The sequence below is a fragment of the Dromiciops gliroides genome, chromosome 3 (genome assembly GCF_019393635.1).
Source record: "Dromiciops gliroides isolate mDroGli1 chromosome 3, mDroGli1.pri, whole genome shotgun sequence".
Lineage (NCBI taxonomy): Eukaryota > Metazoa > Chordata > Mammalia > Microbiotheria > Microbiotheriidae > Dromiciops > Dromiciops gliroides.
In genome coordinates this window covers 592,211,632-592,234,578 of record NC_057863.1, presented here as the reverse complement: position 1 = coordinate 592,234,578, position 22,947 = coordinate 592,211,632, and the positions used below count along the sequence as shown (strand labels likewise).

The following is a 22,947-nucleotide window of genomic DNA, read 5'->3' as shown; positions in this document are numbered from 1 at the left end:
AGAGAAATCTGGAAAGACTTCTATGAACTGATACAGAGTAAAGTCAGCAGAACCAGAACAAAAAAGACAATGATCACCATAATGTAAAAATGGAAAATAAAATAACACTAAAGAAAGCCAAACTAAAAAATTATGGAGGTCTATCTTGGTTCCAAAGAACAGACAATGAAACCAACCTCCTTTTTAGAATGTTGGGTATGGGGAGGGAGGCAGGGAAGAGTATGAGTGTTCAAGAAGGACAAGCACGTCTGCTGTGAGGGCTCACTGAGCCCTTTTCAGGGCTGCCCATGTATCCTTGGTGTGCATTCAACTCTCAGTTGTGGCTCCAAGAAGCTGTAGCAGGTGCAGCAGCCATACCCCAGCAAAACTTCCTTGGCAGACAGGTTAAGTTAGGTTGAGGGCAACTGACAGGCCTCAAACCCCTCAGTGAGTTAGAGGGATGCGTACCCCAAACATGTCAAAACTTCTTCCAGTGAATGGGTGGATGAAAACAATTTGTCACAGCAGCTGTGAAGGCGGCTGAAGCAGTTGCTATGGAGCACTTAGAGCTTGGAAGACACCAAAGTCACCCACTTCATCTCAAGCTATTGCCAGTCATCTTGACTTTTGTCTTGCCACTGGACTTCAGTGACTCTGGAAGAGAGAATGAGGCTGACAACTTTGCAGTTCTTCCTCACTTAAATCCAATTCACACTCAAGTCAAGACATCACTTTGTGATGTCATTGGTCTTCTTCAAAAACAAAGGATAAGGGGGCAGCTAGATGTCACAGTGGATAAAGCACTGGCCCTGGATTCAGGAGGACCTGAGTTCAAATCTGGCTTCAGACACTTGAAACTTACTATCTGTGTGACTCTGGGCAAGTCACTTAGCCCTTATTGCCCTGCAAAAGAGAAACAAACAACAACCAAAAAAAAAAAAAAAAACCATACCAGAGGAATTAAACTCAAAATTCCAGAGTGGGGCCAAAACCAGATTAAAGTGTAATTGGGAAATGTTGAATAAAGTAAATAAAAATACAATACAACATAAATATTGTGAATTTGTTATTTTCTAAGTCAATATGTGGACTATGGATCAGTTTCTATTTGAGTTTGAAACCACTGTTATTTACAGTGGTAGACACCATGTTAATTGATTCCATGTTAAAAGGGAAGTTTCAGTGGAAGTAGGTCAAGGGCTATATCCAGAAATGACAAAAGCCATCAATAAAACGAAAGTCCTTCTTTGAGGTCACATCTTGGTCTGGGGGTGACTTTGAGTTCTCAAAGGTTATACTAGAGAAGTGTAAATTCTGTCAGGTTCTATCCACCATACTGGAAAGGCTTTGAACAGTCCCCCAAACAGATGGAGTTGACTTTTCTTCTAGAAACAGCTTCACTAAGAATAAGGTTTCACAATTAATAGGCTAGCCATTTGATAATAAATCATTTGGTCATGGCAACCCAAAACTTTTTTTTTTTTTTTGGTGAGGCAATTGAGATTAAGTGACTTGCCCAGGGTCACACAGCTAGTAAGTGTCAAGTGTCTGAGGCCAGTCTTGAACTTAGGCCCTCCTGAATCCAGGGCTGGTGCTCTATCCACTGTGCCACCTAACTGCCCCCCAAAACTTATTTTAACAAAATTTAAAATAATTTTAGAAAATGTCAGTGATTAGTTATGTAGCTGCATAGACAGGTCACATCATTTTAGCGTGACCTTTATCTAGTCATAATGTAGGCTTCTTCCCACTTCTGCTCTTCTAGTGGGTTCCCAATTACTTTGGGTCCTCACCACTCCCAGGCATAGGCTGGGACACTGAGCATTTGAGTTGTCCATGTTGTAGGGGAGGGGGAGAATGTGCTCTTTGTGGCTTGGGACATTGATTTTTTTGGTGAAAGAAAAGCACTAAATTCAGGAGTCAAATGATTTTACTTCAAAGTCCCATCTGATCCCTATTAGAGTCAGGAAACTGGAGTTCTAGCTGTGTAATCTTTGCAAGTTACTTGGTTTCAGAGTCTCAGTTTCTTCATCCGTAAAATGGGAGTGATGACATCCCAAGGCTGTGCAAAAAGAGCTTTGTAAATTTTAAAGGGCTATGGGAATTGTTATTTTCTGGGTCTCCTGAGTAGTTTCCTAAGTATAAATATGTCAACCAATGAATATGTTTTTGTGTTTACTACGGGCCAAGTACTGGAGACACTAACAAAAACAAAAAATAGTCCTTACTCTTAAGGACCTCAGACAGCAGGCAAACAATTGACTACAAACAAGCTGTATGAAGGAATAATCAAAGATAATCAACAGAAGAAAGCTACCAGGATTAAAAGGGATTGGGAAAGGTTTAAAGGAAGCCTGGGACGACAATAGTTGGAATGGAGGAGGGAGAGCATTCCCGGCATGGGAGACAGCCAGGAAAAATACCCAGATAGGAGATGGAATATCTTTTTTTTTTTTGGTTGTTTTTGGCGGGGCAATGAGGGTTAAGTGACTTGCCCAGGGTCACACAGCTAGTAAGTGTCAAGTGTCTGAGGCCGGATTTGAACTCAGGTCCTCCTGAATCCAGGGCTGGTGCTCTTATCCACTGCACCACCTAGCTGCCCCCAAGATGGAATATCTTGTTTGTGGAACAATCTGGAGGCCAGTATCATTAGATCAAAGAGTACTTGTTGGGAAATAAGGTGTAACAAGATTGGAAAGATTAGGAGGAGGCTAGATTTAGAAGGGCTTTGATTGCCAAACAAAGAGAGCATTTTATATTTGTATTTGTATTTTTGAGGCAATAGGGAGCCACTGGGAGTTATTGAGGAAGAGTAACAGGGTCAGACCTCCAATTTCATCATTTTGACAACTGACTGGAGAATGGAAGAGAGTGGGTAGCTCTTAACAATTTGGGAGTGTCATCCTTGGCAAGTCACGTCATCTGAGTCTAGGTTCTTCATCTGTAAAATGAGGCGGATTACAAGGCTGCGAACAAAGGGTTTTGTAAATTTTAAAGGACTATGAACATTATTTTTCTCTGGGGTAATAATTGTAAAGCATCGTGTAAACTTGAAAGCTGCTACAGAGATGTCGGTGATGATGGTGACGATGTAAAATAAAGGTACTGGACGAGACGATCTCTCGCAGCTCGAAATGTTTTTAAAGATAGTTTCTTCATCCATGAAATGGGTACAGTGATAATTGACCAGCTTTGCTCACAAGGCCACTGTGAAGAGGGCGGGATATGAACGAGGGACTGCTATGATCTCACCCCCTGGCCTCGCGGTCCCCGGCCCCCGAACTCTTGTCTCAAGGCTGTCCCAGGAACTCAGGAGTCCCAACCAGGTCACAGACGCCTCGGGACGCTCTAGCCCACTGCAGGAGCGTGCGCACAGGCGGCGGCTGTACGCCAGTGTCTCCGCATGACCAGCAGGGGGCGCTGTCGCCCCAGCCCGAGCCTCCTGCTCCTCTCGGTGCTTCTCCCTTTATTGTTCCCTTTCCCCTCCCCGCTCCAGGGCAAGGACTTCCGGCGGGGGCGGAACCTTGGTGTTGCGGGGTGAGAGGCGCGGGCGGTAGAGCGCGCTGAGACGCACAGGCGGCTGCTACAACTTCCGGTCGTGGCGGCTGTGTGAGGTGGAGGTGGCGGGGGCAAGATGGAGACGATCCTGGAGCAGCAGCGGCGCTACCATGAAGAGAAAGAGCGGCTCATGGACGTCATGGCCAAGGAGATGCTCATTAAGAAGTCTACGGTGAGCGGCCGGAGTGAGGGCAACCAGGCGAAGAGGGAAGGGGGGGGGAAAGCGGCCACATCCGGGATCCTGTCCCTCCCCCTCCCTGGCCCCCACCTAGCCCCGGGATCCCGCCTCCCCTATAACCCAGAGCCCAATATCTGGTTCGTGGGGTGGGGCGCCCCTGAGGGTTGCAGCTCGCCTGCGCGCCTGTCCCGCTCCCGCCTGGGGGGGGGGGGAGGATCCGCGGCCAGGAGGAGGGGCGATGCAGAGGATCCCGGGGGGGAGGTTGAGGCTAACCTGGTCTGTGTCTCTTTCCACTTCAGCTCCGGGACCAGATCAACTCCGACCATCGCACGAGGGCTATGCAGGATGTGAGTGCTGGGGTCTGGAGGGTCCGAGTGTAAGCCCCCGGAGGGCAGGCACCGTCCTGCAGTCCGTGTCCTGACTTTCTCGTACTTAGCTCTCCGCCTATGGTCTCCCCACGAGACCGTGAGCGCCTTCGGGGCTGCGCCTACTCTAGCTGCCCCTGAAAATAAATTTTTAAAAATTGTTATTTTGGGGGCAGCTAGGTGGTGCAGTGGATAAGAGCACCAGGGGCAGCTAGGTGGCGCAGTGGATAGAGCACTGGCCCTGGATTCAGGAGTACCTGAGTTCAAATCCCGCCTCAGACACTTAACACTTACTAGCTGTGTGACCCTGGGCAAGTCACTTAACCCCAATCGCCTCACTAAAAAAAAAAAAAAAAAGAGCACCAGCCCTGGATTCAGGAGGACCTGAGTTCAAATCCGGCCTCAGACACTTGACACTTACTAGCTGTGTGACCCTGGGCAAGTCACTTAACCCCAGTCGCCTCACCAAAAAAATAAACTAAAAAAAAAAATTGTTATTTTTACTGTTACCACCACCATTACTACTACTATGGGACCACCAAGGCTATCTTCCTTCTTAATCAGTTAATTAATTAGTAGCTGCTTGTTTCTTAGCCCCCTCCTTTTATATACAAATTTCATCCCATCTGTTGTCCGTTAGCCTTGCATATAAAAAGTTTCTAATGAACTTAGTGCTTTTAACTTTCTAGTTAGTTAGATTTCAGCTACGTTCTGGGCCAAAAAAAATTTTCTTTAAAAAAAAAAAGAAACATTAGCAAATGGTAATGGCCTAATAGAGAAAGCATTTGAATGGCGAATAGACTTTCCTCCTCAAATTAGGTCATAAACAATATCTCCACTGCCTACTGATGTCTTAGTGCCCCTTCATTTATCTTGGATTATCACTGAAGAATCTTCGTTGGCTATCCAGCTGTGGCAACAGAAACTGCTTTATGTTGATGGAGTGGGGTTTTTTAATTTTAATTTTTAAATTTTTTTTTTTCCTTTTAGAGGTATATGGAAGTCAGTGGGAACCTGAGAGATTTGTATGATGACAAGGATGGGTAAGTGGTAGGGCTGGGCCACATGTGGGTGCTTCTGGGGAGCCCGCGTCAATTAAACTATGAACCCTGATCTCTTGTTTGCTCTTTTGATCCTTCTGGTAATTTCAGATTAAGAAAGGAGGAACTCAGTGCTATTTCAGGACCAAATGAATTTGCAGAATTCTATAATAGACTCAAACAGATAAAAGAATTCCATCGGAAGCACCCAAATGAGGTAAGCCCTAAGGGTTGTTAATGAAGTAAGTGGCATATACTTTCAGAGTGAGCCAAGGGATACTACAGGAAGAAGCAGCCTGGAGGAGGGACATAACTGCTCTTTGGTTTGTTTTTACTCATCAGTTATCTAATCTGTACCTTTTTTTTTTGTGAGGCAATTGGGGTTAAGTGACTTGCCCAGGGTCACACAGCTAGTATCTGTACCTTTTAATGAGCTGATCTATAATAACTGAGCAAGTGGTACATGTATCAGTGTAAGGCAGACTTTGGCAACTATTGTCTCCATCTTTCCTAGTTTGCTACATTGACATGTTTTCCTGTAAAATTGTATTATGTATTAATATAAAATTACTTTTCATTATTGTTATTATAGTATGACACATTTTGGTATAGTGGCACAATAGAGTACTTGAAGTGAGGAAGAGTGGTGTTCAAATCCTGCTATTTACTAGCTATTTGACTATAGGAAAGTAATTTATCCTCTCCAAGCCTCAGTTTCTCCATCTGTAAAATAGAGATAATAATAGCTGTGGTACCTACGTCACAGGGTGGAGATCACAGTATTTGTTGAATGCTTATTATATGTGTGTACTTCAGAAGAAACAAAAGAAGTTTAACACTTGGTTTTTGCCCTGAAAGAGCAGACTGAGGGAGCAGAGAGACATTTAAGTACCGGACAGGAGACAGCCATGGTACACTGGGCAATGTTGACTTTGGCTCAGGCGTCTTTCCCTTAGAGCCGGGAGAACAGGGCTTAATTCGGTTTGGGCACTAATGGGCTCTGTGGCTTTGAGCAAGTCACCACTTCATATTTCTAGGCCTCAATTTTTGGATCTGAAAAATGAGGTGGTTGGATTGGATGACTACTATGAACCCTCTGGCTCTGGCCTTGCATGCTTCTGGGGATCCAGGCAGTAAGGGCTGCAGGTATTTAGAGGCAAGAAAAAGATGGGGGTGGAGGAAAGGGAAAGCTGCTTTCAAGAATGGACACTTGAACTTGTCCTTAAAGGATGGTTCAGTAGAGGGATGTGGGAAGGGAATTCTAGGGTGAGGGAGCATTATGAGAAAAGGTGCAAAAATGAAAATAAACAGGATATGTTCGAGGAACAGTGACTAAGCAGCCTTGAGTGGAAGGACCTGTTGGATTTTAGTAGAAGAGGAGGAAAGGGAGTTTGAGGTCAGACTATAGAGCCTTGAATTTCATCTTGTAGGAAATGAACTATCAAAGGCTTTTTTTTTTTTTTTGCAGTGCAATGAGGGTTAAGTGACTTATCCTGGGTTCACACAGCTAGTAAGTGTCAAGTAGCTGAGGCTGAGGCTGAGGCTGGATTTGAACTCAGGTCTTCCTGAATCCAGGGCTGGTGCTTTATCCACTGCGCCACTTAGCTGCCCCCTATTAAAGACTTTTGAGGAAGGTTATTATATAAGTGAAACATAAATTAGAAAAGGTAATCTACCAGTGATGTGCAGGCCAAATTGGCAGCAGGAACCAATAAGGCAATGTGGACTCAGACTAAGTTGGTGTTAGTGGGAATGACAAACCAGGAAGATGCTGAAGCTGAAAAGCTTTGTGAAGATACCTTCAGACCTAGGGAAACACATCTGCCAGCAGGAAGTTGTTCTTAGCATTCTGTGTTGTCACCTTTTTTCTGGTTGTGAGCACATGAACAGAAAAGTAATTAAGAGTGCTTACTTTGTGCCAAACAAAACTAAGTACCAAGTACTAGGTGCTGCGGATACAAAAAGAAAAGAAAGCAAAGAACATCAAAGTGCTGTCAGGGAGCTCATGTTCCTAATTAGAGGAGAAGACAGTCCTCAGTGTGCATCTACTGAGCAGGCCCAACCTCCTGAGCTTGAATTGTTTGGTCAGATGTCATTGAGGGTTTGGAAGGCAGAGGGTAAGGCCTGGTTAGGATAGGAAGAAGAGGAAAGGCTCAGATTTCACTCAGGCACCTTGCTGGGATGGATTATGGTCAAAGACAATGCTGGAAGCCACACTACATACAGAGCCCCACAAATAAGACATTGTTGCTTTTGTTCAAAGGAAATGAAAGAGCCATCTGGGCTTTGTACTTTATCTTTTCAGATTTGTGTGCCAATGTCAGTGGAATTTGAGGAGCTCCTGAAAGCCAGAGAAAATCCTAGCGAAGAAGCACAAAGTAAGTGGGGTTTCATGGTTCATTTTAGCAGAAATATAGCAAACATTCAGCCAGTTTATGTGTGGTTGCAGCTGCCCTCGCCAGCTTTGGAAAACAGTCTCCCAGAGAAATGTGCGTTAGCTCCCTCAGACTATGTGTCTAGTGAGGGGAAATCTTGGCTTGGTGCATTGCTGTGGGGGGGGACATCACTTTGGAGGCAGTTGGCATCAGTTTCTGTATTCACCTGAGTCAAATCAGGACTCTTTGAGTTGGAAGTTGCTGCCTAGGACCTTTTCTTCCAGAGCTCACTTAGCTTTGGTGGCTTGGAAAGCTTTTCAGCGTGTTGTGGTCAGCTTACCCCAGAAGCAGCAGGGGACACCTTTGTGAATGGACCTTTCTGTCTAGTGAAGAAACAAACAGCCTAAATGAATAGGCTGATGAGAGAGGTTTTGTGTAAGGGATTGTTTTTCATTTATGTGGGGCAACTGTCCTCTCTGGTTTCCTCAGACTTGGTGGAGTTCACAGATGAAGAAGGATATGGCCGCTACCTGGATCTTCATGACTGCTACCTTAAGTACATTAACTTGAAAGCATCTGAGGTAAGATATTAGAGAGCAGTTATGATTCACAGAAGTGGATTAGAGAGGTGGGACGGGGCATACTGACTGAATCCTGTATTGGAGATGTGATAGGCACTTTTGGAATGAGCTCCACATTAGAAATGAAAAGAATACATAACATGTGCTTATTATGTACAAGATAATGTGCTGGGCTATGGGGACCACAAAGACATAAAGCATGAAGGAAAATGCCCTTATTAGCACTTCCTATGTGCTAAACACTACTAAGAGCTGAGACTACCAGTAGGAGAGTGGGGTAGTCCCTTCCTCAAGGATTCTGAGAGGGGAAGATAAGTACGGAGAAGTGGTTGGCACCAGTGGCAGCTGAATGGGGATGTTGGTTGGGGAAATCAGAGGGGTGACAATTGGAACCATAGAGAAGGTGACATGCCTTTTCCAGTAGCAGTGATAGTCTAGATTTGATTATGATTCCTAGAGGGAGATGGAAAGGGAGACTACAATATTCTTAGGCAGGCTAAATGGAAGGGAGGGGAAGGACAGGACAGAAGGTTGGCTAGATATGGTGGGCCATCTAACCCTGTGGGTTTGTGCCCATACACTTCCCAGTCAGGACAACACAGGCCCCAAAGTAGGAGTGGCTTAAATCCCTCAGGGTGAGGTGTCTGGAATTCTGGTGGTCCCCAGGGTGTAGCAGTAGGATGGGAAACAAGGGGATGGTCAGGGCAAAAGCATGGACTATACCTTTAAGGAGTTTACAATATAGTTGTTAGAAATACAAATTCAGGGGCAGCTAGGTGGTGCGGTGGATAGAGCACTGGCCCTAGAGTCAGGAGTACCTGAGTTCAAATCTGGCCTCAGACACTTAACACTTATTAGCTGTGTGACCCTGGGCAAGTCACTTAACCCCAATTGCCTCACTAAAAAAAAAAAAAAAAGAAATACGAATTCAATTCAACAACTGTTTACCAAAAAACCCTTCTTTGTAAAAGTCACTGACTTAGGTGCTCAGAAACTTAAATTGCAAAAAAGTTGACAAATAATAACTCACAAGTGAAGAATGTAAACATTAAGATCAGAATTGAGAAGAAACTTAAATCAGGTTCCTAAAAGTTAAGGAAATCTTGGTTTGGTTCTATAATTTTTTTTTTTGGTCGCTGTGCCTGCTTCTCCTATAAATGTACAGACTATGACGTTGCCCGCTAAAGTAGTTCAGGGATTGAATGTTGGAAAAATTGCACAAGAAGAGAGACTCAAAGTTGTACTTTGTTACATTGAGCTCTCAAATGGGATCATGTATAGAATTGATGAGGCTATTTCTTGAGTTCTGCACACCCAGCTTAATTAAGGCTCATCTGTTATTTTCAGAAACTGGATTATATCACATACCTGTCTATCTTTGACCAGTTATTTGATATTCCCAAGGAAAGGAAGAATGCCGAGTACAAGAGGTGAGCATTGTCAAGCTTCTTGGCTTGTTTTTTTTAATTAGAAGCTAAATTCTAACCCTGGCTGTTCTCTGAGTGCTTCTGGCTTCTGGTTATAGGGGGATTTGAAACTCTTAAAAAATAAATTTTAGAACATTTATACTCTACCAGTCTTGGCAGAATGAATATACTTTAAAATTACGATGAACTTGACAAACATGAATACTTCTGTATATAAAGAATAGGGAGAAAAATGATTTTATATGAAACTGAATCTCATGCACAGCTTGGTTTTTGCAGTCTATGTTAAATTTAACATGTTCAATTTAAATACTGCCTTGCTTGTCTGTGTCCCCTTCTGAACTTCCATGTTCTTTACCATGCATTTTTTAAATAGTCATTGATGCACCTTTCTTTTTTTAAAATTACTATCCCTCTCTTCTTTCTATTCCCCTTCCCCCAAACAAAAGCCTTCTCTTGTAACGAATAAGTACAATTAAGAGAACCGTGGCCATGTCTGAAGCTATCTCGTCTGCACCTCTTGTCCATCCTGCCAAGAAGTGGGTCTCCTCATCAGTCTGGGAGGATGTTTTTCTTTATAGTGTCGTAGTCATTGTATGAATTGTTCTCCTAGCTCTGCTCACTTCAGTCTGTATCAATTTAAGCAAGTCTTCTTGGGTTTTTCTGAATCTCCCTTTTGTCATTTATTATGGCACAATGATGGGATATGACTTGTCATCTTAGGCCTAACCTGCTGCTTCGTTACCATACTGCATGAGCAGTTTAATGATCTCGTGCTTAGGGCTCTGTGTCTTTGGGGCTGTGGCTGCATTGATGAGGCGAGGCCTATACCTCAGTGGGAAACAAGATGTGGCTTTGCTTTGTCACCTCCATCACCACCCGTAACTTTATCTAACTGAGTCTCTCTCTGTTAGGTACCTAGAGATGCTGCTTGAGTACCTCCAGGACTACACAGATAGGGTGAAGCCCCTACAGGACCAGAATGAACTGTTTGGGAAGATTCAGAATGAATTTGAGAAGAAGTGGGACAATGGTACCTTCCCAGGCTGGCCGGTGAGCTGGAGGGGCTCTATCAGGAAACTTCTTCATAACTCCTGCCCTTTGCACTTTAGTAAGGGGCCTTATAATAGATGGTCCTTTCATGCTCATTCTCTGCCCTGTAGTTTTATGAAATCTGGTTCTCTTTTATGGTTTCTTTTGGAGCTCATTCCTAAGACTTGTATATGTGAAGGTGGGAGGGATCCATTGCTTCTGCCCTAGAGCTGGCTATTAATAAGATTCCTTGTTGTCTTTTTTGGCAGAAAGAGACAAGCAGTGCACTGACCCACGCTGGAGCCCATCTTGACCTCTCTGCATTTTCCTCCTGGGAGGTATGTTTTCTGTAATTCTCCAGTCTGTCTCACAGACTAACCAGCCACTCTTGTTTGTTTATAACACATTCTTTTCTTTGCAATTCAAAAAACCCCACAAGATTTTCTAGGATTGGGCATGTGCAGAAGATAAGGAAAAATCAAACGGGCTAATGTGTTTATATACACTTGAATAATTGTAAAGTGCCATATGCATATGTGGTAGTAGTATTATTAACTTCAGTGTTGCTTCACCATGATGTGGAGAGCACCCTGGGATTTCAGGTTCAAGCAGGTCCTCCCAGTTCAGACAGGCTTCACATGCTGGATGAATGTGGGACTATGTGTGTGACATTTGAGGACTAACTTGGTCAAGTGCATCAAGATTTCTCAACAGAAGGTTGGCCACAAGCTGACGAATGTTTTCAGCCATAACAATACATGAAGTGACTTACTAAAATGTAGAGTATTTACCGTATTTGCTAGTACCCACACCCAATTCTGCTAGGATAGCATTTGGTCTCAGGAGTCATTTTCTTCAGCATCCCAACTCATCCCTCTGTTTTACAGGAGTTGGCCTCCTTGGGTCTGGACAGACTGAAATCTGCACTCTTGGCTTTAGGACTGAAATGTGGCGGGTAAGAATCGGGAATCTGTAGCTGCACAATATTCCCTTTCTCCACTTGGTCACCATAATCTTTAGAGGGGCTTAATTGACATTTGTCTGATAACTATAAAACTAGCCCATTGCAGGTGACACTGCTCGGTGTAATGACTAGGGAAGCCTTTGTCTTTTCACAGTACACTGGAAGAGCGAGCCCAAAGGCTGTTCAGCACTAAGGGCAAGTCCCTGGAATCACTTGACTCTTCTCTTTTTGCTAAGAATCCCAAATCAAAGGGAACCAAGAGGTGAGTGACCTGGTAATTTGTGTCCCCTGGTACAGTTGGTTCTGTCCTGGTCCTCTTTCCTGGCAGGTTGTATGATGTAGTTGAGGGAGCATTGGACTTAGAAGCAAAAGATCTGGGTTTAAATCCCAGCTTTGATGCATTGGCAAGTCATTCACCTCCGAGGCTCAAACCCCTCATGTATAAATGGGGATAATAGGACTTGGCTAATTGAACCCCCCCCCCCGGAGTATATTAAAGTTTTATAAATGAGTCATTTTCATTGCTATTTAATTAAAAGGCAGGTTTAGAAGTGTTTGTTTTCTGTGATAGATTTAACTCTTCTCAGCAATACAGTGATCCAAGACAATGTCAAAAGACTCATGATGGAAAATGGTCTCTACATTCAGAAAAAGAACCATGGAGTCTGAATGCACATTGAAGCATACTATTTTTACTTTTGTTGTTCCTTTTTTGTTTATTCTTTCTTTCTTTGTTTTTGTTTGTTTGGGTGAGGCAGTGAGGGTTAAGTGACTTGCCCAGGGTCACACAGCTAGTAAGTGTCAAGTGTCTGAGGCTGAATTTGAACTCAGGTCCTCCTGAATCCAGGGCCGGTGCTTTGTCCACTGTGCTACCTATCTGCCCCTATTCTTTCTTGTGTTGTTGGTTTTTTTTTCCTTTTCTGATTCTTCTCTTACAACATGACTAATGTGGAAATATGTTTAACATGGCTGTAATGTATAACATATCAGATTGCCTGCTGGCTTCAGGAAGGGGGGGAGAAAAATAAGTTTATATGTAATTGGGGGAAAAAAATTTTTAATGAAATTATAATGACAAAATAAAGAAGTGTTTGTTTTGCTATCACTGATCCATAGTGATGGGCACTTGCTAAGTATCTACACTACTGGAGGAAAGCTATATTAATATTCCCAGACAGATAAATTTATACTTGTTTAATTTAGAGTTGACCCCAGACTGCTATACAAATATTACCTTGATTAACTAGAAATGGTAAATAAATTGAATTTAGCAAACATTTACTAAGCATCAACCTGAAGCAAGGCACTTGAGGGGAAAGACAAAAACAAAGCCCCCTCTGTCTCCTGGACAAGTTTAGTCTTCGAGAGGGATTCAATAAGTACCCAGATGAGCATAATATGGAGTTTGGAGGTGTGAGGCAAAAGAGAGCTCGTGCACAAATTAAGAGAATTTGGGGGAGGGGGTGTGAGAAAGAGTATGCACTCCTGCATGCACACTTCCCAAGGGAGGGGCTTCACCTGAGCTGAGCGGCAAAGAGGTTTCTGAGAGGCGTGGAGGAGGAAAAAAGTGCATTTCTGATGTCAAGGATGGCTTGTGTCCATGCATGTTGGCTAGACTTGTCATGGTGATTGAGGGAATTGGGTTTTATTTTACAGTCCACTGTGGTGGTGACATAGATTGTGCTAAGGCGTATAATGTAAGGTAAATCTGGAAAGGTAAATTGGTGCCATGTTCAAGTTCAGATTAAAGAGTTTGTATCTTATTCTAGTGATAATAGACAACCACCAAAGGTTTCTGAGCACTAGGCTTCAAGTGGCTGTATATATGAAGAGAAGGATGGGAAGGGGAACTTTAGATATGAGGGAGGAAAGAAAAAGAAAGGAAAAGGTCAGCAATGACTCCATTTTGGTCTGTTCAGTGGTGGTGATAGGTCAATGACTTGCTTACCCTGTGTCCTAATGTTCTCTGTTGTCATTGGTAAGTGTAGTCATTGCCCTCTGGGACATTGTTTTCAAATTTCTTTCTTTCTTTTTTTTTTTGGATGTCTCATGTTATTTAGCATTTTCTTTTTCTCCAATTACATGTAAAAACAATTTTAACATCCATTTTAAAAATTTTGTGTTCCAAATCCTTTCCCTCCATCCCCACCCCACTTTGAGAAGGCAAGCAGTTCAGTGTAAGTTATACATGTGCAGTCATGCAAAACATTTCTATATTAGTCATGTTGTGAAAGAAAACAGACCCCCCCCAAAATAAAGAAAAATGAATTTTTAAAATTTATGCTTCAATCTGTATTCAGACACCATCAGTTTTTTCTCTGGAGATGGATAGCATTTTTCATCATAAATCCTTCAGAGTTTTCTGGGATCATTCATTGTATTGCTGAGATAGCTAAGTCATTCACAACTGATCATCTTACAATATTGCTGTTATGGGGCAGCTGGGTGGTGCCCTGGATTCAGGAGGACCTGAGTTCAATTCTGGCCTCAGCCACTTGACACTTATTAGCTGTGTGACCCTGGGCAAGTCACTTAACCCTCATTGCCCCACAAGAAAAAAAAAACACAATATTGCTGTTATTTTGTATACAGTACATTTCACTTTGTATCAGCTCATAAGTTTTCCCAGGTTTTTCTGAGAGTATCTTGCTCATCATTTCTTTTTTTTTGGAGGCAGGGGGAGGGTTAAGTGACTTGCCCAGGGTCACAAAGCTAGTAAGTGTCAAGTGTCTGAGGCTGAATTTGAACTCAGGTCCTCCTGAATCCAGGGCTGGTGCTTTATCCACTGCACCACCTAGCTGCCCCCATTGCTCATCATTTTTTATAGCACAATAGTATTCCATCTTAATCACACACTAGAATTTGTCCAGCCATTCCCTAATTGATGAGTATCCCCTCAATTTCCAATTCTTTGCCATCAGAAAACAGCTGCTATCAATATTTTTTGTACATGTAGGTCCTTTTCTATTTTCAGATTTCTTGAAGATTCCATGGTCTTGTTTTATTAACCCATTAGGGGTTTAGATGGTTAGAGTTTTTAAGATTTTAACAATTACTTCTCTAAAGGAAATATTCACTTATAGGGAGTGAGGTACTAAGTGGAAGCATTGCTAGACTTGAGTTGAATTAGGCCACAGAGAATCCCCATTATATCATTGTTCTATGGAAGATTTCAATTCCCTTCATGACCTGGATCACTTCTTGTTCACAGGGACACTGAGAGGAATAAAGACATTGCTTTCCTTGAAGCCCAGATCTATGAATATGTAGAGATTCTTGGGGTGAGTATGTAACTCTGAAAGTAATGTGACTACAAAGTAGCATCCACTGAAAGGCCACCCACCCATATCACTCTTTGTGCTTAGACAGTTAAACAAAAAGAGAGGGGCTTATCGATGTCAAAAGGTTGTTCTCCTTGGACAACTTCAAGCTCTCCTCACTGATCTTGGTACAACCTGAGTTGCCAGTCTTCCCAAGCATAACCAGATGGCAAATCTTTGTTTAGTTTCTGATTTTAGGGAATCATCTGCCTCTACACTTAGGAGAGCAGGCCACATTTCCACTCAAGAGGTGTCTTGGGAATGAGAGACCATTTGGTTTCTGAACAAGCTCTGATCTTTGTAAGGGTGAGGTTTCTATGCCTTTGCCTAAGGCAGTCTGATCCCTACATAAAGGATTTTAAGGGAATCACTAGAATCTGGGGCTTTTTCCTCCCAGATTAGGCGATAGACGCTGGCAGGAAGCTCTGAAACTTTGGATCAGATAAATCCAGTTAGTTGTTTCCTCTTTTTAAAACACCTGTAGTCCTTGTCCTACCAGAAAATAAAATGACAGCTGCTACAACAATTTTGAAGAGGTGTCCTTAAATCCCTGTCCTTGAACATGAGGGTTCCAAAGACTTTGGCAAGTTTGGAGAAGTTCCCCTCAATAATAACAATAGCTAGCACTGATATATAGTGATTTAAGGTTTGCAAAACACTTTATACATTATCTCATTTGATCTTCACAGCAACCCTGTGAAGATAAGTGCTATTAGTCTCCCCAAACTGAAGCTGAGGTTAAGTGACTTACCCAGGGTCACATAAACAGCAGGTATCTGAGGGAGATTTGAACTTGGAACTTCTTGACTCCAGGCTTTGCATTCTACCCACTATGCCACCTAAATAACCTTGTTAAAAATGTATTTATCGGGGCAGCTAGGTGGCGCAGTGGGTAGAGCACCGGCCCTGGAGTCAGGAGTACCTGAGTTCAAATGGGGCCTCAGACACTTGACACTTACTAGCTGTGTGACCCTGGGCAAGTCACTTAACCCTCATTGCCCCCCCCCCCAAATGTATTTATCTTTTTTTGTTGTTGCTAGTTTGAACTTGACAGACATGAACATTTACATATGCAGAGAACAGAAAAAAGGATATATGAGTCTTATGTATACCATTAGTTTTTTGAAAATTGATAAATTCAATTCATTTTCAAAGCTGTCCAACTTTTTTGTTTTCCTCCTCTTCCCTCCTTTGCTTTTACTTTAGTAACACTTTTTTTTGTCCCTTTTGGGGGGCAACACTACTCTTAACCCACCTTTCCCCCAATGCCCTTCCCCCTATTAAAAAATAAAAACCTAACTTTTGCATAACAAGTATAGGCAAGTAAAACTGATTCATGCATTGGCCATGTCTGGAAATATTGTTTCCTATTCTGTAACTTGTCTGTCCTTCCTATCAGCTGGTAGGTAGTGTGCTTCATTGTTACTTAGTTCTTTGGAGCTGTGGTTGATCAGAGTTCTTAAGTCTTTCAAAGTATTACCGCCCTGCCCCACCCCCATGTTATTATATCAGTTGTTCTCAGTCTACTTATTCCATTCTGCATCAGGATATACTAGAATTCTCACATTTCTCTGACTCCATCCTTTTGTCATTTCTTATTGAACAGTGAATATTATGCTTATATACCTTAATTTATTTAGCTGTTCTCCAGTTGATGGGCAACCCCCTCGCCCCCCCCTTAGTTTCCAGTTCTTGAATGTAACAAAAAGTGCTCATGTGAATATTTTTATACATGGGGTCCTTTTCCTCTTTATCTCTTTTGGGCATATTCCTATTGGTGGCATAATTAGAGTCAGAGAAGTGCCCTGTTTTGTGACTTTGGGGTACAACTCCAAATGGTGTGCCAAAATGACTGAATCGCTTCACAGTTCTACCCATAGTGCATCAGTAACTGTCTTTGTCCTCCGGCATTGGGCTGCACTTCTCCTGCCTAGTTTTTAATCAGAGTATCTTCTTGTCCTTTAGGAACAGCGGCATCTCACTCATGAAAATGTACAGCGCAAACAAGCACGGACAGGAGAAGAAAGAGAGGAGGAAGAAGAAGAGCAAATAAGTGAGAGTGAAAGTGAAGATGAAGAGAATGAAATTATCTACAACCCCAAAAACTTGCCCCTGGGTTGGGATGGCAAAGTGAGTGTTTGCCCTGCTTAGGAGCCTGTTCAGCCCTCTCTTCACACTTCAGTGCCTTACTCTGTCCTGTGTCTCATTTCTTCCAGCCCATTCCCTACTGGTTGTATAAGCTGCATGGCCTCAACATAAACTATAACTGCGAGATCTGTGGGAACTACACCTACCGAGGACCCAAGGCCTTTCAGCGGCATTTTGCGGTAAGGAGCCATGGGGCCTATTTCACCAGAAATTAAAACAAAGCCTAGGAAGGGAAAAACTTTGAATGGTGACAACTTGTGGCTGCTTCCTACGTGGGCTTAAGGTGGAGTTAAGGGGGAAGAGGAAGGGCATTTAGACAGTGTGCTTGGAGCCACAGGAATGTGGCAGTGTCCTGAGTCAGAGCTGAGGTCATTATGGAGCTGGCATCCTACTGGGCCTTCCCCTGTGAACCTCTCGGTGGTAACATACATAGGCCAGACAGAACAAACACTGACTCCACCAATCAGTATGTTCCCCAAAAGCAGTTAAGCCAAACAGTGTGGGTGAGTGATTATGAGAGGCGGGCATGCACCATTACACCTGTGTCATTTACTGTTTTTTCAAAGGGAGGAAATGAGGGAGGGATGGTATAGGTTATTCTCTGGCTTTCCATACAAATATCCCTATACTTCTTCGAATTTGCTTTCTTTTTCTTCATTCCCTTTCTTTTTCCTTGGCTTTTTTGCCTTCTCAATACCTATGTCTTATACTTGCCTAAGAACATTTTATGATTCTTCAGTGCCATTAAAGGCCGAGATACCTGCTACCTCCAGCCCTGAGGTTGTTGTGGACTTCTATATCCTTCCTCCTACAGAAAGCAAAGCCATTTTTAATTAGCCATATAGGAAGGCTGACAGTGTTCAAGGTAGCATTCTTTTTTTTTTTAACATTGTAAAAATCAAGCGTGATCTTTATTAAGTAGGTACAAACATGATCACGTGGAGGAGGCTGCTGAATGCTGAAACAGCTCTTTTTAAAAAATACTTTATTTTGATTTTTAGAATTTTTTTCCAATTACATGTAAAGATATTTTTTGAGTTCCAGATTTTTCTCCCAGCCTCCCTTCCCTCCCCCCTCCAGAAGCCAGCAAGCAATGTGATACAGGTTATACATTACAGTCATGTTAAACATATTTCCACAGTAGTTGTGTTGTAAGAGAAAAATCAGAAAAGGGGGACAAAGTAAGAAACAACAACAAAAGTGGAACTAATATGATTCGATCTGAATTCAGACTCTAGTTTTTTCTGAATGTGGAGAGCATTTTCCATCAAGGTAGCATTCATAAAACACCTTGTTAGGAAAGGTTTTACCATGGCCAAAAAAATAGCTTAAATTTCTTAATTTCATTTGTTTCTGCTACTTAGGAGAAACTTTTCCAGGAAGAAAAAGGCTTCTGATAATAGTTTAGTAAGGTGAAAGTATATTAGACTTAAAGTCAAGAGACCTGGCTTAGTATTGAATTGCTTTTTTTGCAGGGGAATAAGGGTTAAGTGACTTGCCCAGGGTCACACAGCTAGTAAGTGTCAAGTGTCTGAGGCTGGCTTTGAACTCAGGTCCTCCTGAATCCAGGGCCAGTGCTCTATCCACATCAGTTCATATTCAATATAATCTCTTTTTTTTTTTTTTTTTTTTTTTTTTTTTTTGGTGAGGCAATTGTGGTTAAGTGACTTGCCCAAGGTCAGACAGCTAGTAAGTGTGAAGTATCTGAGGTCACATTTGAACTCAGGTCCTCCCGACTCCAGGGCTGGTGCTTTATCCACTGTGCCACCGAGCTGCCCCTCAACATAATCTTTATTATATTTTCTGGTCTTTCATAGACCAACAGTGAAATGAGCTTAAAAGATAATATTATTGGCCAGTCATCACTAAGGAATACTTCAGGTTATTTTTCTAGTAGTGGTAAAGGTTTGTATCTAACCACTCCTTCTCTCTCACCCACTTCTTGAAACCACAGTGCATTTTAAAATGACTCATCACAAGGTTGATTAGAAGGGTCCACTAGCGTCATAGAATGAGAGGAAGGAACTTATTCCCAACAAGGGGAATTCCTTTGCCCATGGCTTCACAGCCAGCTAGTTGTGAGCTGTTACTAAGACGACAGTGTGCTGATTCCCTCCCCAATATTCTTTTTGCTACACCATGATGTTGCTTCCCATTCTGTGGTCATGGCACAGATTTGTTGACAAGATGGGTTGGCCTATAAAACTTGGCCCTTAACCCATTGATATTAACCAACGAGTGCCTCTAGGAAGAAGAGTGTTAGGAGCCAGACAAAGTGTAATACTTTTTTGAATCATCTGTTTCCTATGGTGTTAATTGAAGTCTTTCTGCTTATGGACACTGACTGTCTCTGATATTAGTGGGGAAAGTTCAGGATTGAGGGATGAAGTGAGAATAATGCTTTGTGTATAATTAGGACCATTTCCCATTGTCCTTCTGTTGTTCTTCCCTCCCAGGAGTGGCGTCATGCTCACGGCATGAGGTGCTTAGGCATACCGAATACAGCCCACTTTGCTAACGTGACCCAGATTGAGGATGCTGTCTCTTGTAAGTAACCTGAAGTTCTCTCTAAGTATTAGGACAGACTGAGTACACACACACTCCCTTTACCACTGACTGCCTTGGCTACCTGTGGTGAATCAGCCTCCACAGCAACAATGTACAGCCCTATGAAAGATGGAGCCGTCTGTTTTCTTATCTTGCCAGTCTGGAAGTATAGGGAATACCTCTGCCAGTCCCTCTCCCTTACTAGTGGGCAGAAGAGCTTTTACCTACTCTGTTTTTCACACTGAAACCATTTCCTCCTCCTTAAGCATCCTGGAGGCCTCTGGCTCCTGGGGATTCAACATATCCATGCAAAACTTAGTGTGGACACAGGACCAGTGTTCATTCTCTTGAGCCCGGCTCCTCAGGTCCACCAGCCCCAGCCTTCCCAGTGGCCGGAATTACAGGCATGTTCCAGCATGCTTGGTAAAGTGGAGCATTCTCAAGTACCTGACTAACCATGCAGTCAGTTTTCCTTCCTTTATTATGAACCCCAAGGTGACATGGCCATCTTCTTCCAAGGTCCCTCTCATGCTGGCCATCAGCCATTTCTTTCTTATCAGTTAACTACAAGACACTTAGCCTGTCAGGCTCCAGGCTGCTCTCAAAGACTTGAAGTGGCAGAGTGGGTGCTCCTCCTGTGCCAAAGAAGTCACAGCCAGGGTGGGGTGTGGGGGGACAGGGGACTAAGATGACCTACTTTACAGAGGTGGGAGGACTTGGTAAAGGCCACATTCATTAATATCAGTTTTCGTTATTTCCAGTACACCAAAGATCTAACAGATATGTAGCTAGCTCTTGGATTCTGAAGTGGTGTTGGGGTCCCAGTGCCCAGCATCCCCGGATACTGTTAATGCTAATGGCTGTTAATTGTTTCATAGTGTGGGCCAAATTGAAACTGCAGAAGGCTTCTGAAAGGTGGCAGCCTGACACTGAGGTAAGTGGCCGTATTTGGGGGTGCCTATTAGTTTAGTCAGTCAGGAATGCTACTATGTAGCTGAGACCCAGCTCCTTTTATCGGGGGAGCTGAGGATGTTGGCCTTTCCTCGCTCGATTGGAGCAAAGATCCTCCAATCACAGCCACTGAACTGGCAGTGATCCAAATAGTTTTTGTTTTTGTTTTTTTGGGGCAGTGAGGGTTAAGTGATTTGCCCAGGGTCACACAGCTAGTAAGTGTCAAGTGTCTGAGTCTAGATTTGAACTCAGATCCTCCTGAATCCAGGGCTGGTGCTTTATCCACTGCGCTACCTAGCTGCCCCAATCCAAATAGTTTTGAGGCTAAACTCTTACCAGAGTATTGTTTGTAATGGGATAATGTTCATCTTTTGGTTTCTGACATGAATTAGATATTTACCTGGGATATATAATAAACTCTCTACTGTTGCCTTCTTTCAGTATCCTGTTGTAGTATGGAGGTAAGCCTGTTTTCAGAGGCTATGCCAGCAGAATCAAAGCTCTGCCAAGTCCCACCAAACTGGCAGGGTTTCCCAGTGGTGGGTGGGCTCTGCATCTGGCATCCAAGGAATGACCTGCTTCCTTAGCATTCCCCACACCAGTAAAATCAGGAATTCTCAAAGCATGTCATAAAACCAGAAGTCACCTCATTTGCCTTTCTTCAGAAATAGTGTCATCTTTCCATTCATTCTGGGAAGGGTTTGCTAGGGGGGTTAGCAGTGATCTGGCAAGGCCTTTGCCCAGCCAGAGTGAACCATTCGCCACAAAAGTTGAGAGTGGTTGCCCTCCAGCAGGGTTTCTTCACCTTTTTGTTTTGTTTTGGTTTTTTGGGGTGTTTTTTGTTTTGTTTTGGGTTTTTTTGTGGGGCAGTGAGGATTAAGTGACTTGCCCAGGGTCACATAGCTAGTACGTGTCAAGTGTCTGAGGCCAGATTTGAACTCAGGTCCTCCTGAATCCAGGGCTGGTGCTCTATCCATTGCGCCACCTAGCCGCCCCCAAGGGTTTCTTCACCTTTTCTGTGTCCTGGACTCCTTGGGCAGCCCAGTGAAATCTGGTTTTAATGCATCAAAATAAAATACATGGGATTAAGAATGAGATCGGTCATATTATTAAGGTAAGCCCAAGGGCCCAAGTTAGGAACCCCTGCCCTAGGCGTTCTGAATACTTTTCCAAGACCTGCCTTTGTTAGGGATATCTCATGACTGGATGGCTCCTATGTAGAGGTAATGATTGATAACAAGGCTGCCATCACGGAGTTGGAGAGGTGACTTTGGGGTGCAGGGCGAGTGCAAATGTCAAGGCAGACACCAAGTGATGGTTACTAGCATGCAGAACATGTTTCACTCATGTGCCTTGAGATTGCCTAGAAGTGACTTGAGGCCATTTCCAAACATCCAAATGCTCATTTTCCCCAGGGCTTAATAAGCCACTTCTCTCTTTCTTCTCCCCCTTTTAGGAGGAGTATGAGGATTCCAGTGGAAATGTTGTAAATAAGAAAACATATGAGGACTTGAAACGCCAGGGACTACTCTAGTGCCTCGAGGACAAGCTCCATGACTGGTTGAGTATCCTGGGATTTGGCATTTTTCTATTACATGCAAGCACATGTTCCCAAAGACTCTGCTCCGTGATCTAACATTCTACCATGTGTCTTGTGAAGACAAAAAATGTGGATATAGTGAAGGTTTTAAATATGTTTAAACTGTTGTTTTATATTAAAAAGAATTCTGGAGAAAAAAAAAAACTGGCCTTGATTTGAATGTGACATGTCCTAAAGCTTGGTAGGGAAGGCAGTTCTTCAGGCCACTAGTTCCTGTCACTTTGCCATGCCTAGATTAGAAAGTCAAAAGTTAAAAAGAAGAAAGAACACTGTCAGGATGCCAGAAATCAGCAGACATGAAGCCAACCCTGAGCTGCCTCAGTGCCTCTCCTCAGGGAGTCACCAAGCACCATTGCTCTCCTCTCTCCTGCCCCTTCTCACTGGATGACCTCTCTCCCAATGACACCTGGGCAGCCCCATGCTTAGTTGTTGGAGCACTGGCAGCCCCTTCCTCTTCACAGACCCAGTGCCCCTCATACAGGAAGAGCCTCTGATCTACAACTACATTTCAGTCGATCAGCAAGCGTTTAACGTCCTGCTGTGTGCAGGGCACCTGGGGGTGCACATACAAAAGCGATATGCTCTTCACTCTCTTGACACAGGGCTGAATTCTTTTGGGGCTCCTCGGATCTTTTCTTCCTTATATTTATTGTCTAGCCCGCCCCATTTTTCTTTCTCCAGCCTCTGCCCACTCTTCCAGGAGGATGACTAGGCTACAGTTTGAGGACAGTTTGTGTTTCCTGACCATGACAGAAGACAAACATGCTTTCCTCCTTTCTTGTTGGAAATAAGCTCCTCAATCTCTATTCCTCTCTCACTCATGTTGGAAAGTATCTTGATTGATTGGTTGGTTGATTTTGCGGGGCAGTGAGGGTTAAGTGA

General features: G+C 43.2%; 1 protein-coding gene across 1 annotated transcript; it reads left to right on the top strand.

The window, feature by feature from the left end:
- The first annotated feature begins 3,471 nt into the window (after window positions 1-3,471).
- On the top strand, window positions 3,472-22,216 carry SF3A3 (splicing factor 3a subunit 3). The gene is made up of 17 exons (XM_043992174.1): window positions 3,472-3,709; window positions 4,015-4,062; window positions 5,071-5,123; window positions 5,232-5,337; window positions 7,426-7,498; window positions 7,985-8,076; window positions 9,424-9,506; window positions 10,418-10,556; window positions 10,805-10,873; window positions 11,423-11,490; window positions 11,654-11,761; window positions 14,711-14,780; window positions 16,785-16,949; window positions 17,036-17,146; window positions 19,424-19,514; window positions 20,393-20,448; window positions 21,922-22,216. The coding sequence occupies exons 1-17, from the start codon at window positions 3,614-3,616 to the stop codon at window positions 21,997-21,999; spliced, it is 1,506 nt and encodes a 501-aa protein (XP_043848109.1). The 5' UTR covers window positions 3,472-3,613; the 3' UTR covers window positions 22,000-22,216.
- The last annotated feature ends 731 nt before the right edge of the window (window positions 22,217-22,947 follow it).

Bases quoted from the DNA above. Each gene is read 5' to 3' on its own strand.
- SF3A3 (XM_043992174.1), top strand. From the start codon at position 3,614: ATGGAGACGATCCTGGAGCAGCAGCGGCGCTACCATGAAGAGAAAGAG. The intron at 5,338-7,425 runs GTAAGCCCTAAG...TTATCTTTTCAG, and splicing joins ATCGGAAGCACCCAAATGAG to ATTTGTGTGCCAATGTCAGT. The intron at 9,507-10,417 runs GTGAGCATTGTC...TCTCTCTGTTAG, and splicing joins AAGAATGCCGAGTACAAGAG to GTACCTAGAGATGCTGCTTG.